The sequence below is a fragment of the Microtus ochrogaster genome, linkage group LG10, assembly GCF_000317375.1.
Source record: "Microtus ochrogaster isolate Prairie Vole_2 linkage group LG10, MicOch1.0, whole genome shotgun sequence".
In the NCBI taxonomy this organism is placed as follows: Eukaryota; Metazoa; Chordata; class Mammalia; order Rodentia; family Cricetidae; genus Microtus; species Microtus ochrogaster.
Window position 1 is genome coordinate 1,806,997 of NC_022035.1, and position 16,022 is coordinate 1,823,018.

General features: G+C 43.8%; 1 protein-coding gene across 1 annotated transcript in view; it reads right to left on the reverse strand.

Moving 5' to 3' along the window:
* Nucleotides 1-1,977: 1,977 nt before the first annotated feature.
* Pon1 (paraoxonase 1) overlaps nucleotides 1,978-16,022 on the reverse strand; it is a 29,163-nt gene continuing 15,118 nt past the window's right edge. The window contains exons 5-9 of the mRNA XM_005363690.2: nucleotides 14,093-14,219; nucleotides 10,732-10,932; nucleotides 9,163-9,244; nucleotides 5,405-5,533; nucleotides 1,978-2,265 (exon numbers count right to left, since the gene is read on the reverse strand). Coding sequence (XP_005363747.1) covers nucleotides 2,107-2,265; nucleotides 5,405-5,533; nucleotides 9,163-9,244; nucleotides 10,732-10,932; nucleotides 14,093-14,219 — 698 coding nt within the window. The 3' untranslated portion in view covers nucleotides 1,978-2,106. The remainder of the gene's footprint in view (nucleotides 2,266-5,404; nucleotides 5,534-9,162; nucleotides 9,245-10,731; nucleotides 10,933-14,092; nucleotides 14,220-16,022) is intronic.

The window sequence follows — 16,022 nt, forward strand, 5'->3', positions numbered from 1 at the left end:
CATGCCCCCCCCCACCAGAGTCTGCCCTTTCTGGACAGCCTTGGATGCACCCACCCCTCACCAGAGTCTGCCCTTTCTGGACAGCCTTGGATGCACCCACCCCGTCACCAGAGTCTGCCCTCTTTGGAAAGCCTTAGATGCATGCCAGTTCGTTTTGTTTGCCTTCTCTTTTTCTGAAGAATCAGCTTGAGTCACCAATAAACAGAAAGAGGGTGTGGTCATTTCACTGATGGTACGGTGATGGCTAGCTAGTCAAGACATTAAAAAAAAAATCACGTGAGATTTGCTTTCTTAAGCACCACGTTCATGGATGGTCATAACCAGTGTTCCAGAAAGTCAGACCTCCTGGGCTGTGAAACTGCCGTCACTGACTAACTGAACACTAGGATACCTGGTGCTCTGTACTAAACTGACTAAAATCACTTAAATCCCATTGTGATAAAGTGGTTCTTTCATGAAAATAAGTTTTATATGTTTTTATTTTGGTTTTCGTGAGATGAGATTTTACTTAATGATCCCACTGCCACAGTATCCTAAGTCTAAAATTATAGATACATCATGATGTATAAACTGTTTGTGTTTTATACTTCCAATGTGTTGTCATAAATGACAATTTTTCAGTTTCTCATCAACCCCCCACAAACAAACACCTCCCTCCAAAAAAAAAAAAAAACCAGATAAATGCCATGGCTGTTGTCTATAAAATAGTATGACTGCTTTAATGTCCCAGAGAAGTCATTCAGCCCGGAGGGTCTGTCTTTAAAACAGGCAAATAATGGTGTGTCACTATCTCTTGTTTCACAGCCAAGAAAAGAAAAGTGAAAGTTTCCTCTCAGAAAATTGCCAAAGGTTGTTGGTCTTTTTGTTTTTAAATGTTTGTCATTCTTTTCTTTTCTTTGTTCAGTCCCCACAGCAAGTTAGTGTCGGTAAAGCCAAACAAAACAAAAAAACAAGAAAACAAAACCCATTCCTGGCACCATTTGAACAACATGGACCTGAGGGCACTCAGCACCACGTGGAATGGGTTATAGACTACTGAATCTAGTCATGACAAAAGAAGCAAATCCCTCCATTCTCTGGGACTTGATAAGCAGAATGTATAGTGTGCCCAGAGAGCCGAAATCATGTTTGAGTGTGAGAACTTTTCCAAAGATCTTAGGAGTCTCCTATATGACATAACTATGGGAAAATTGAAAAGCCCAATGAAAAGGCAGAGGAGCTAACTGCAGTTTCTATTTCTGGAGGAAGTCACAGAGAAAAGGAGCAACCAGCAGTCTGGCAGTGCTGGCCCATCCATTGGCTTCATGAGGTGTCGAGAGTTGCCTTCATGGTGACACTTTGGTGACCCTAGAGCCCCTAAGTGACCTAAGAGTGCCTAGAGTTGGCCGTACTCTCTTGTTCTCTCAACAACAGGGAGGCAGAAGTCCACTCTTCTGCTTTAAGGGATCTTGAATATTACCGGGGAAATGTGTTTTGAGTTACATACAAGGTGTTGCTGATTTTCCCAATGCCTTGACAGATAGCCTGATATAACTAAGAGGAGATAAAACTTATTTGGGCTCATTTTGGAGGGCCCAGTACACATCTGACTCCACTCTTTCTTGGCTTACAATAAGACGGCAACTCAGACCAGGAACCTGGTGAGAGCCCACCTCCAAGCCGACAGGAAGCCGAGAGGAGCAGAGTCAGCCAGATATAATCTGTGAGCACATTCCTCCCGGATACACATTTTTGTCAGTGGAGTTCCACCTCCTAAAGTTCCCAACCCCTCCAAAAAGACCACCCCCCAGCTAAGGACCAAAGATACAGCATACAAACCTGTCAGAACATTTCAAACATAGCACAAATTATGTAGACTTGACAAATTTAGTCATTTTGGTGAAAGAGTTTCTATTAGTAACTGAGATCTTCCAAGCGGTCCAAGACTAACTAAAGAAATCCTTGCTTTTTCACATCGGTCTCCAGTAAACACTCTCACACCTTCTTATGTCTAAGTTTAATGTCAACATTCAGTAGGCAGCAGAGGTCACTGTGATAGGCGCCTTTGACATGGGAAAGGATGGAGATGGTGGCCTTATTTTCCATGGCATGGATGCAGCCAGCTTGTCACAGATCGCAGTAAAGAGCTCTGTGGTACACGGTGCCGACCAGCAGTTTTCCTTTGTACACAGAGGCAACCGTACTACCTTGCAACACTGTGCCGTTTTCTGCATAAACCACAGTTACTTTGGGCTCTTCGGATAAAATGTTCTGAATCCGAAGCACCTATCAAATAAATAACATGAGGTTAATATTTTTGTTGTCATTTAAATCAACTTTAAACTTGAAGTTCGTTCTTCCTTAGCCATGTTATCTCACGTGATTACATCGACTGTGCTCTCTTCTAAAATTATTTGAAGGCAACCATTTCCTCCTATGTGATGGTCAGGTTTTGGTCACATGATCTTTACCAGCACTAATGAGCATATGAACACACATGGGTAAGGTCGGGCATATAAATGAACAACGTAGCCTGAAAGTAGACATTAAAGCATAGTAGGGAACACAGTAAATACAGGGGAGGGGTGAGCAGTAGTTATATAGTTGCTTGACTGGCATTTAGGTTTGTTCTATGTATTTTCAATTAATTAGAAGCATGGATGCTTACACTGAAATGGGTGTGGGGGGGGTAGGGAGTCACGATTTGATTGGTCTGTTGGCTGACTGCCTGTGAGATGGTCCTTGTACTGCACCCTCCCATCTTGTCTCAAGCTAGAGTTACAGGCGCATAAACACCATGCCTTCAAACATCCAGAAAATCGAAAGCATGACACAAGAAAGCCACCTCTCTGTAGCATATTTATCCACTTGAGCAGAAGTAGAAAAGATTTTTAAGTTTAATTTCCTTCACTTAACTGAGAAATTTAACTACATCATTATTGACCGTGTATTTCAATCCATGTTAAATTCACCATGTGGCAAAGCTAGTGTTTGGTTCTTTGGGGTAATAAAATAATTTTATATAGCAAAACCTAATATGAAGGGCATCATCTTATTGAGGCAGTGGACATGGATCAAGTCTCGAATCTTTTATTTCCCATTTGTGCCCTTCACTGCAGAATTGGATGGGTGAGACCGAATTACTCCTAAATTCTCTTTTGACAATGATAAATATTGTGACTTGAAGTAAAGAAATGTATATCACAGAACATCCACTGTGGCAGGTCAGGGAAGCCAACGCCTGGGCATGAAATGATCAATGGGAAACTCCAAATGACTTCTATAGCTAACAAATAAAGTCTTACAAACTTGCTGAATTATTAACACATTACTTTAAAAAATAGTTAAGGGTGCACCTCAGTTTGCTAAGCCTCTCATTCCCAAGAACTCGGTCTATGGGAGCAATGCATTAGTTAGTGCCTTCCAAGTCCTGCATTCTGGTTCCCTGACCAAATCCATCATCAGAAAGGAAGCAGGTTTTGTTTTTTTCAGAAAAACAAATCAAATCATTGGTAGAGCAAAGACCCAAATTCACCAAATGAGCTAACAAGCAAGAACAACTAAAACTGAACATTCTGCTCAGCTTATATACTGAACACCCTACAGCTTACAGTTCTTCAGTCTGTTAAAATGCAGTTGATCAAGCCTGAAAGCAAAAGACTAACGAAAGATTGACAACAAGCGCAATCATAAGAGGTCAGGAACCATTCATATTAGACTTCGTTCAATACAAATATATAGGGAGAGGTTATTTAGTGTGTGTGTGTCTGTGTGTCTGTGTGTTACACACACGTGTGTCAAGTGTAAACATTCACTATCCCATAAACAAATCAGTGTAGCTAATTATATAGCATTTGCTGTGTGTTAGGTATTTTAGGGGATATGGAGAGGTTTAAATATGTAGGACAAACCGGGCAGTGGTAGCGCACACCTTTAATCTCAGCACTCAGGGAGGCAGAGGCAGGTGGATCTCTGTCAGTTTGAGGCCAGCCTGGTCTATAGAGTGAACTCCAGAACAGCCAGAGCTACACAGAGAAACCCCGTTTGAAAAACCAAAAATCGAAAAGAAAAAAAGTAAGAGGGGACAATGAGGTGTCTGCGGTAAGAGTACGGGCCATGCAAGCGTGACTGCTTGGGTTCAGATCCCTAGGACCACAGAAAGAGCTGGGAATCCCAGGGTTGGAGAGGCGGAGACAGGAGGATCCCTGGCTTCCAGGTTCAGTGAGAAACCCTTTCTCAAAAAGTAAGGTGAGGAAGTAGTTAAGAAGATAGCCAACATTGTCTTCTGGCTTCCTCGGATATGTACACATATACACAGGTACACAACCTCACACAAATACACGAAAGTAACATATACAGGAGGATGGGATCTGCAAGGGGCTTGAGCATCTATGGGTTTTATGTGTACAGGCGTCACAGAAGGAGGCCATCACCGACGTGGAGACGTGTTGTAGTGATACCCTGCACAGGTTACTGAGCCAGGTAAGGGGAAGTCCTACGGTAAAGTGGATGATAAACGGATACGGCTCAGCAATGTGGCACCACTGTAGTTTTTAAGCTAGCATGAATTCCCAAGTTGAAGGAACTCACTACTGAGATAAGGATGTGGGCCCCCATAACAGAAATTCTAACTGCTCTTAACAATAAAACTCAGAGTCAGGCCGGGCGGTGGTGGCGCACGCCTTTAATCCCAGCACCAGGAATGCAGAGGCAGGAGGATTTCTGGGAGTTTGAGGCCAGCCTGGTCTACAAGAGCTAGTTCCAGGACAGGCTCCAAAACCACAGAGAAACCCTGTCTTGAAAAACCAAAAACAAAACCAAAAAAACAAAACAAAACAAAAAACAAACAAACAAACAAAAAAAAACCCCAGAGTCAGATATCAGGGTAAAGCCACAGCCTCTTCTTACTTCACCAACCTCTCCGTCAAAATAGGGTCAAACTCCCGTCTCCATCCTGCCTCAGTGGCTTCCTCTCTCTGCCCAGACACATCATTTCCCGTTTCCTCCTCCCAGATGCTGGAATTAAAGGTATGTGCCACTGATCTATCCTCCCAACAATATGTATTCACTTCTGGCTTTGGTAGCCATTTCCTGCAAACACACACACACACACACACACACACACATACACAGAGAGAGAGAGAGAGAGAGAGAGAGAGAGAGAGAGAGAGAGAGCCCTGTGTTATTGTGTCAGCACCTGTTGGTGTCCCTATACTAGCCTCATCCCTTTGTTTAAAAAAAAAAATTACCAAGTAATAAAGAAACTACCTGTACCCTTCCTGGGCTCTTACCTTTAGACCTGACTGAGACCCTCGATCATGTGTTCATGTGCCCCCTGTCATTTGCACACAGAAGTAGAATTTTGTTTTCAATTGAAAACCAGTAGTGAGAGCAAGCTTTGCATCCACTTCATCATGCAACTAACCTCTGAGCCAGGAGGATTCTCTGCATCGTAGAAGAAGATCCTCATTCCATTGGGATGACAACCAACCCAGAGGTCCCCTGTCACCGGATCCACCGAGATGTTATCCACAAGGGTGTCAAAGTTGAGGGTCTGCCGAGGTAAGAAAGGAAAGTGAGCCTATGGTGAGCTGGCCAGAGATTCATCAGAGGCGTTGTCCTCCTGCCATAGGTCAGCACAAGCTGCTCCAGGGCACAATTCCTCCACTTCCACTTCACTGCAGGGATGCTTCTGGCCTTCTGTCTGTCTATGCTAGCATTTCACTGGGCTCAAAGACAAGCTGGGTGCAGGCATGATTTACAAAACAAAGCCTGACTCTCGGGAGTTAAATGAAATCATTTGTACGTGAACCTAAGACTTAACAAAAAAAAAAGTGCAGGATAAATCCATTCTTCCTAAAGAGGCATGTGCATGTGATATGTTTACAAATATATCCCCCCAAACAAATGAGAAATGTAGATTCATTTCTGGGGAGGAGTGTTGAGGGAATGTAAGTTCCTTCATAGTTAATCATATACTGTGTAACGAGGAAAGAAATGATCGCCAGGATCTAATCCTTGCCTTGAAGTTGAGGGAAAGTTTGTTCTTTCATTTCCTAGTTATTCAGCTCCCTGCTCTTTTTGCTGTTCTCTAAATATGAGCTGCAAACGCATGATTGCTGCAGACTGCTGTCGTGCCTTTGTACTGACGTCGTAAATAATAGCAACGATTCCTAATTCCACCATTCGTCATCCTGGCTGCCTTCTCCTGGGAAGAAATCCCATCTATTTGTTTATCTCGAACTCTCACTGAAGAAACAATATTTATTGTGTACTTGAGTCCAGTGGTTTCAGTTCCCAGGGTACCCTGAAAATAACGGGTCGGGACTCCCCGAAAAGGCAACTGCAATGTGCTGCTAGTGCCCTTTGCTTCCTGCTCAAAATGAGAACTGTCCCCACATGTCCCCGAAGGGATTTGAGGGCTCGGGCAATGTGGCAGAGCCTCACTGGAAAGCCGTCACCCTTCAGCCTAGAAACTGGCAGCCTTATGCTACAGGAGGTGGCTGAGCAAGCAGTCCCAGGCCAAAACCTACTCATGGCTTTCACTAGCCCCCAGGAGCCATCTACCCAGTGTCAGCTCTCTACTTACAGGCTGACATTAGCTTCTTTAAGTGAGGAAATGTGTTATCTAGTGTTCTTCTGTTAGCATAGAGCAGGGAATTTGTCATTGGCAAGTTGCATGGTGGATGGAAGCCTGCTGAGAACTCCCGGAGAGGTAACAGTGAGACAGGGAGGCCTTGGAGCCCATCCACTCTGCACGCAATTACCACACACTCTGCAAGGCACTCAGCTCAACACCTGCAGTGAGAGGGAGGACTAGACAGAGCTCCTGCTGATCCCAGCCACCATCTGTCAGGCAGCCTGCTCTGGGTCCAGAAACAAACTCATGCCTTGGCAATATCCAATACCTAGCCATGCTAATAATAATAACAATCGCAGGGGATATCTGAATCCCACCTCATGTTCCCACAAAGACATGCGCAAGATATTCAAGTCTAAACAAGAAACTGGAATGTTGGTTAGGTAGTTCAGAAGCAAAGTGCTTGTCCCTTTCCCTAACAGGGCCTGGGGTTCAGCAGTCCTTAGGATTACCTAAAAGAAATGCCCTAAATAAGGAGCTGTTTTTTATCTTAACACTGCAAAATTTTGAGAATTTCAGCTGACTGAAGTGTGCCAAATTTTTAGTCTTAGAGTTGTGGGGAACAGGCGAATTATTTTTTGCTATGGAAAATGCTGGTAAGATGTCGCCTGCCATCATAACCGTTTCTACAAGAACAACTCAGTAGTAGCAGGCACAGGCTCATGTCTGTAACTGTCACTGTCAGCCACCGCTAAGAACTCTGCGACCATTAAATGATCATTCCTCGTTTCTCAGCTTTTGGTAACCACCGTTCTGTTGTTCCAACGAGTTTAAAATATTAAACTTATGTTAATTATTTTATTTTGGGAGTAGAGTCTTGCTATATAATTCAAAGTGACCCCTGACACGGAATCCCCCCCATCATAGTCTCCTGAATACTGGGATGACAGGTATGAGCCACCATGCCTGGCTCTAGGTACTTCAAATAAGTGAAATCATGATGTTTGTGCTTTTGTGGCTGGTTTCTTTTGCTTAGCATAAGTTTCACCCATTTGTAAAACTGAATACGGTTCCAGTGTATGACAACACTATGTTTGGGGCAGGACATGCACAATCTTCATCGCAGATTTGACAACCAGCCTCAAGAAGTTGCTCAAATCTCTTAGCATCCTGAACCATTACTGAGCTAATGTTAGCTCACATAATCCCTCTAAAGAATGAGTTATCACTATATTTGACAGGGTTACTTCTGTTAGGTTGGTTATAATGATGAGAGATGGCCTGTTCTGGTACCAAATGCAGAAGCCAGGCCTGACCCCTGCCCCTAGTCCTCATAGTCCATGCTGTGTGTCTATTGAATTGGGATTTACTACAAAATTCCCTAACTTTCACCTTGCGGAAGTATCTGCCGTTATAAGCACAGTTTGTTTTTATTCCCCAAACCAGTTGGAGTGTGTGAAATTTCATTTCTCTGCAGCTAATATTCACCTAGTTCTGCCAATCATTTTTTTAATGTCAAAGGGGGATGTTAGATTTTATGCTGCTTTGAGGCAGCCTTCTCTGAGTGAGGCCTCGTTTGACAGTCCCTGGGACATGGTGACAGGGACAGTGGTGGAATTGGCAGTGATGGTGCTTCATGCTGTGGGCAAGGGTGTGGGCAGCATGGTGCCTTGTGGCTCTGCAGGGACAGGGGCCACCTCATACTGTTCTATTTGCACAAGCCTTTCTTCTTCCCCTTTGAGCAATTACACTTTCTGACCAAAACTTTTAGCCCAGACCAGAATTAGTAGGGGCAGAAGGCGAAGCCCTGATACGCAGTCAGCCCCACCATAGTCATTAAACAAACCTTTGCTGAGGGCTCAGTAGATGTGAGAAACTCTTCCAGTGAAAAACAGAAAACCAAATGAGTCCTGGTGAATCCTATAGACAGTAAAGGAGACTAAACTAGTAAGGTGTGTAGCGCGCGTGAACGAAACCTGAAAGCAAGGATAAAGCCACCTAGAAGTCAGGACCTCCAGTGGGGAGCAGGACGCTGTTAGGAGTTGGGGTTGTTAGGGAAGGTCTCACGGGAGTGCCGCAGCAGTCAGAAATGAAAGAGAGGAGAGAGCCACAGAGACCAGGAATACAAGGGCTCAGCGTCTGCTGCTGAATTCCTCATAACAGCTGGAGAAAGGAGAGGTGGCGGCAATAGGGCGGATCAGATCTGGAAGTAGCCAGGTGAGTATGAGGCGGTTACAGAGGGGAGTAGTAGGAAGGGGGGGGGAGAGAGAGAGAGAGAGAGAGAGAGAGAGAGAGAGAGAGAGAGAGAGATAAGAATGAGAAAAGAAGTGGGAGGGAACCGAGAAACAGCCCCTCTTAAAAGAGACTGGAAAAGAACGTCTCCCGGTTTCCTGTGTGAGATGCCTGGGTTGCTGATTTCCACTCTGCAAGGAGCAAAAGTGAACAACAAACGCATGATGATACTGACGGCCCTTAATAAATAAGTGAAGAATTGCTTCTCACTCACTCTAATTAGAAAAATCCCTTTCTCCTCACTTTTAATTTCACAAATCAATTAGCATCTAATTAGCACTCTGCAAATGTATAGTGTTAATACATCTTACCTTCAATGGAGTTAAAGTCCAATTCGCATGCTTTTCATACACGTGAATCTTGTGAGCCAACAATTCAGTTATATAGACATGCCTTCAAAGAACAAAGAGCTCCGTCAAAGTGCTTGAAGTGATGCCAAAAGGTAAGTTGTGATAACTCGTCCTGGGGTGGAGCTTCGCTTAGACACTAGAAAGTAGAATCTGTCTCAAAGCAAACTCAGCTGCAAAGAACTCAGTGATTCTATAGGATATGAAACATTTAATCACTGGGAAGTCATTACCTGAGGTGGCAAGGTACTCGTCCTTGATCAGAAGGGAAGGGACTTGATGCTAACAACTGCTCTTAATATTTGCGTTGTACATTGATGCCTTTGATTTGGCAAACCCAAGGTTCTACATGTCAGAGGGTAGTAAGTTTGGGCTTAGGCTTTGAGGGGCATCAGGAAGCCCTCTTGATGATAGTCTTCCGTTTCAGACCAGAGAAAGTATGAGAGAAGACAAAGGTTTGGCCTCAATGCACAGAAGTCTTTCTCTCTTCCTGTTCTGTAACTGGAGTTACTACACATGAGTTTAGTAAATTACACGAGGTGTAATACATACATACATATTCTTGATGAGACTAAGCATAGTCTATTCTAGAACAACGACAGCAGTGGTGTGCTAATTCTGTGAGAATCGGAGACAACACGAACAACAGAAAATTGCCTAAGTTACTTTTTCTGTGTTAACGATGCTCTAAAATTTTTGATAATATAAGATGAGGGAGGGTATGGATGGATGATGGACAAATTTTATACGTTCATCGGTGCTACCCAGAGTGTGGTGCCCAGACCAATAGTGATCTGTGAGCTGTTTGTTGCCAAGTCAATGTGGTGGTCTACACCACTAATAGTTGCATTTGACTCTTTCATACAGGAGGTGTAGAGGCTTGAACGAGAACGGTCCCCACAGGTTTATTTATTTGAATAGTTATTTGAGAGTTGGTTGAACTGCTTGGGAAAGATTAGGAGATGTGTTGGATGTGTTGGAGGAGGTGTGCCCCTGGTGTTGGGCTTTGAGGTTCCAAAGGCCTGTGGCATTCCCAGTTAGAATCCCCCCTGCCCCTGACACACACACACACACACACACACACACACACACACACACACACACACACAGCTTGTGGTTTTGTCTCACCAAGAGAACTCTCAGCTACTTTTCCAGCCTCATACCTGCCTGCCTGTTGCAGTGCTGGTCATAGACTCATCCTGAACTGCCAGCCCACAATTAAATGCTTTCTTTTATAAGTTTCCTTGGTTGGCATGTCTTTTCTACAGCAATAAAAACATAACTAAGAGAGTGAGAGCTCCTGATGAGAGAACCAGTGTCTTGCTATACATTCAAGCACAAGGCCATTTCATAATCTAGACCACACTACTTACCATATTCACATTCACTCATCAGAGACTCCCCTAAATCACTATTCCACTCTCATCTTACGAACGCTACAGATAAATATATTACATTGGAAAATACTATATTCTAAAGCTATATAAGGAGAATCCAAATAAATGTATTGTGTGGTATAGAAGGCACACATACTTGCCATCAGGGGAAATGCCAATGCCGTTAGCGAAATCAAATCCTTCTGCTAGCACTTGGACTTTATCAGGACTGTAGTAAACAACATTGGACCACGAGAGACCCAAGTACATTTCCCAGGACTTTAAGTATGGGTCAGCAAAATAGTGATCATTCGTGGCATAAAAGCTCTCAGGTCCAACAGCGGCAATATCGTTGATGCTGCAATTAAAAAACACACATGATTATATACAGAAAGATAACACACACTATGGGATTACATATTTGGTATTTATTAAAGTCTAGCCTTAAAGTCAAAAAATAAGATGGAGTCCTCACACCAGCAGGAATATCCAGAATCACCATGGCAGTCCTAGCCAATCCCCAAGGGTAATAAGATCTGGCTATTAGTACTAAGGACATGAAAATCATATTATATGTAGTGTAAATGTACTGGCATGCATATGTGTGTGCGCACGCTCACACATGCAAATGTGTGTCTGTGCAGACAGTAAACACTGAATGAAGTCAAAGATCATAATCAGGGCAAGATGAATTTGCACAAAGGACACAGAGTCCCATTAAGTCAAGCCCATTGTAACAGGGAGTAAAAACATTGATCAGGTAGCACTGTGGTCCCAGCCTTATTAGCTGTGTGACCCAAGTGAGACTCAAGCCTTTCAGGAAAGAAAGGGTGATGGTCTCTTCTGTCACGTGCCATGAAGTTTCTTGTCTCTTCACTGAACAAGTTCATGCGCAAAAATGTTCGAAACAGGATGTTTGGCTCTTTGCTTGCTGATTAAGACTCTCTCTGTGCTGCTGCAAATGTCAGATACATGAGTCTAGTACTTAGCAAACACGTAAGTGAGTCATTTCTTGCTGACTGAGGTAACGGAAGTTCCCTGGGGCCATGATCTAAAGAAAATTATCTTTGCTCTACTTTAGAGAGCATAATGGCAAATGCGTCAGCTCTGACGCAGCCAGGGCTCCGGGGTGAGTGTGATGTACACTGAGCCTCAGTTTCTCATCTGCAAAAAAGCAAGCTCAAACCGTTTTCCCCTCAGTGTCTCATGGCTCATTAGAAAAGTCTGTGCTTCTGGTTGGAGTTGCAGCTGTGGAATCACAGTAGAAATCACAAGGAGACAGTATTGGCCGACTCACGGAGTCCCCCACCAACAGCAGCCACTGCTACCACAGTGGAAAATGTCCGTGCAGTCAGGATGGGGCTGCGCAGGTTTGGGGCAAAAAAACTATCAAGCTGTTTTTACTTCTCTTTTTTAAAGCAGATTTTAGAAGTTGGTGTGCAGCTCTCTGCGACAAAGGAGCAGATGGGAGCGGTGTGGAGCAATAGCTTTGAAATTTGATTTACTGTTTGAATCTGAGCCTGCCTGCTATGGTCACGGCGTGGGACCACAGCACGTCTCCCAACTTTGAGCCGCTTTCTGAAACTCAGTGTTCTTTCTGTAGCTTGGCATGCTGGGTAGAGACGGAAAGGAACAGTGACTATAAAGGCCTTGCCATCATGCCTGGCATGCATAAAGGACCAATAATAACAGCCATGCTGTTGCTATTAGCATGATTAGCTTATGACAGACTTAGTAATTCAAATAGTAATACTATAAACACCCTCAAATACAAAGCCACAACTGTGTGCGACGAATCCTCAGGTAGAGAGAGCCAAATTCTAGTTCATTCTGGCGCTCTGATTATTTGTGGTCCGGTTCTATCCTGCCAATTCACAATATTTTCACATCTGACTGAGAAAAAAAAAATCCCTGTTCTGCAAAATCGGAAACACTGGTGGCTAAAAAACAAAATAATAATTATTTTCATGATTTCGTGGACTCGGTGCCAGCTCTGGCTTCAAGCTTATCCCAGCTATATTAACGGCTGAGGTTGTCATCTGAGGCAACTGCCCAGATAGGCCAGGTCTCAGAAACAATTAAATCCACATATGGTATAACGCCAAATTAAGAAGCTGTTTCCAAGCAGTCACCGAACCTTGCATTTAAGGCAGTCTGCATACACACTTGGCTTCTAGCTGAGACTCCTTCCATTGTTACTGTTGCCAGCATTCCACCAGCCTCTCCATTTGACATGTCTTTCCCTTAAATAGTCTCTGGTTCTTTGGATACTTGAAGGCCTCATTCTCTCTTTAAAATTACATGTATAATTATATATGTATTTTATATATATTTAGCACATAAATTACATATAATTTATGTATTAGCCATATAAATCACACATATAATAATGTATGCTTTATACGTATATTTAAAGAGAGAACACACATATACGTGTGTGTGTGTGTGTGTGTGTGTGTGTGTGTGTGTGTGTGTGCGCGCGCGTGCGCTGTATCTCAGCCTGACCTCAAAATCCTTATGTGCTGAGGATGCCCTTGAGCTCCCAATGGCTGGGACCACAGATATGCACCATGCTTGCTGGGGATTGAACCCAGGGTTTTGTGCACGTTCGGCAAGCACTCTTTCAGCTGGGCTACACCCCAGCTCCTAAAATACCCTCATTGTACAAACAAACTTCTAGCTCTAAACTAGTCTGTCCATTTGATCTCATCCTAGGACTGCAGAAAGCCTGGGCCTTGGTTCCAACTGACTTGGTTACCATAACTAGCTAGTCGAGACTTATCTAGTCATTGAATTGTTTCCCCTCTCAGTGTCCTCATCTCCACAGCGCACACGAGGCTGGAGCCTGGACACACAGGGGAAGCAGTGTACACCAATGCCGAGACTCTGCAAGGGGCTGGAGCACCAAGAGCAAGATGGAGGAATGGTGCTCCTAAATTATACAAGGAGGTGAGCCAAGTCTCGGACACTACAGGCAAAGGTATTTGGGGAGAAAGCTACCATTGGGCCCACAGACCAGTTCTTCATAGACTGAGGACTTTTGATGGGTTGACAAGAATTGATATCCTCAGGTGTCTACTTGTCCCATGAATTATATTGTCCAGGAATCTAACTTGGAACCCAATATCCGTAGCAATCGTGTACAACGCAGCACTAGTACATTCAGTAGAAAGATGTCTAAGATGCAGCGAGTTTGGGATCTTCGCCTACATATCTCTGGAGCTCATCGCACCATCTGAGATTGGTCTCGTAAAGAAGCAGTTTCGTGCTGTTTTGCTTTTTAATGTCTCAGAATGCTTTGATAGAGATCCTGAGGATAGAAACTGACTATAGTGTCCACCCAGAATGGGGTACATGAGGGGAGAAGGAAATGAGCCAACTCTTAGGGCTGCGGGGTCTCAGTAAGTTCTGAAGAACATTCAGAAGAGTTGGCTCTGCCCTGGCCCAGGAGAAACGCTAAGTGTGAATGAGCCATCTTCCTTAGTCCAGGGAGCTGTGTGCGTAAGGCTCCTAATTACCTAGGCAATAGCTCATGTGTGATGGTTCTCAGATGCAAAAGGGATCTTTCCTCTTCTTGAAATTTAAACACCTCCACAGTGGACTTGAAGTCTGGGTGGTTTACCACGAGTAGGTAGACAGCATTGTCTGAGAGGAGATGAAAAACAAAAAAATTGAAGCATTAGCGAAGCGCTCACCTGTCAGTTCTGTCTCCCCAAAGCAATTTCATCCCGCCTCCAACCAGTACTTAGACTGCCAGGCAGACGGAATATTTTCATCTTTGTAGAGAAAAGCGTTTGTGATTGCTCCTAAGAAAAGTGGCTAAAGGAAAAAGTAGTGACAACCTCTAAAAACTCACAACTTCACAGGAGAAAATAAAAAAAAAAAAAAAGCCCCGAACTTCAGAATGAACAGCACCAGCCCCAAACTTCAGACAGCATATGAAGCTTTGATAGCTCAAGTGATCTTTGTGGGACACTAAGTTGAGGGGAAAGGATCGAGGGTGTGGGAATCGGACTGGACAGGATGCTTGAGGGTAATTTCCACAGTGGACAGTGAGCTTGTGTGTAATTTCCACAGCGGATGGTGGCCTTGCATGTAATTTACACAGTGGAAGATGAAAAATGCCTCCTGAAGAATGTCTGAGAGGACTTCGGGCATGAAGAAAGCGCTCTAAGTGGTAAAGAAGCTGTGATCGTAGAAAATGAGACAAGATGCTACTTGCCTGAAGAAGAGGTGAGTTCTAATTCTAGTATTTGGGGGGTGGAGGCAGGAGGGTTGCTTTAGGCCGACAGAGTTAGAAACTGTCTCAAGTAGAGAAGGAAGAAGAAAACAAGAAAAGGGAGTAGTGAGGTGTCTCTGGAAATCCGTAACATTATCAAATTGGTATTTAAAGGAAAATGAGACTCTGTTTAGTAGATGTTTAGTAACAGAAAAGCCAGCTCAGATATTTTTGATTGGCCCTTCCAACAAGCATGTATTTTTAATTGGTGGTAGGTTTAGATATTGCAAAGGAATAGTGTAATTTGCTAAAGAGCTCGAGGGTAATGTCCTCTTAGCCGCTGGGTAACTTCTTTCCAGAAAGATGGGTCCCGGAACTGAGGCCTAACTGAAGCGAGAGTAAACTGTGTGTCTATCTGGAGAAACAATGTTCCAAGTCGAGCGAAGAAAATCTGCAAACGCCCTGAGGCCAGAGGTTCCTTGATACATCCACTTAATAGTGAAGTTATGATTGAAGCCCAGAGAAAGTGAAGAAGCTGAGGCCAAGGAGGGAGGGGCAGGAACAGCCTTGCAGGGCATTAGGGCAGGATCTAGGTTTAACCAGTTAGGACCATGAACAAGGAATAACATGAGTTGAGACTGCAGTAGGATCTCCACTTAGAAAGAGGAGTCCATGTTAACAGTATAACACCGCCCCAAAAAAGTGACAGGAAAGTACACTAGAGCCATTTGGCACATCAAAAGTCCCTGGTAACAACTGAAGATCAAGGAAGACAATGATCCAAGTGGGGATTAGAACCAGAATTCATATTGTGTACTGAAGATTTTACTAGAAGTTTGAGTTGTTATTCTCAAAAAATGTTTATAGATGGTCCATGTGCAAGAATGTCACCCTCGAACTGCTTGTGAAGAGGTAAAAAAGTGAAAAGAACCTCCTTATATACAAGCAAATGGGCAGTGCTTGGGGGCCCCCACACAACTGAACCTGGGAGCCCCAAAAGTGGGTCTAAAAGCACAGGCACGAAAAGAAGCCTGGGATGCAGTGCAGAAAACAGCAGTCACCTCCAAGAGGGCTTGCCAATACTACACAGTTCTTATTTTTAAAAAGTATACACATCTTCTCCCTCCTTCTGTTCCTTATTGGTACTTTGGGAGCTCAGTCCAGTGTTCCAGTGTGGGTCTCTGTCTCTATCTCCATCCATCGCCAGATGAAGGTTCTATGGTGATATG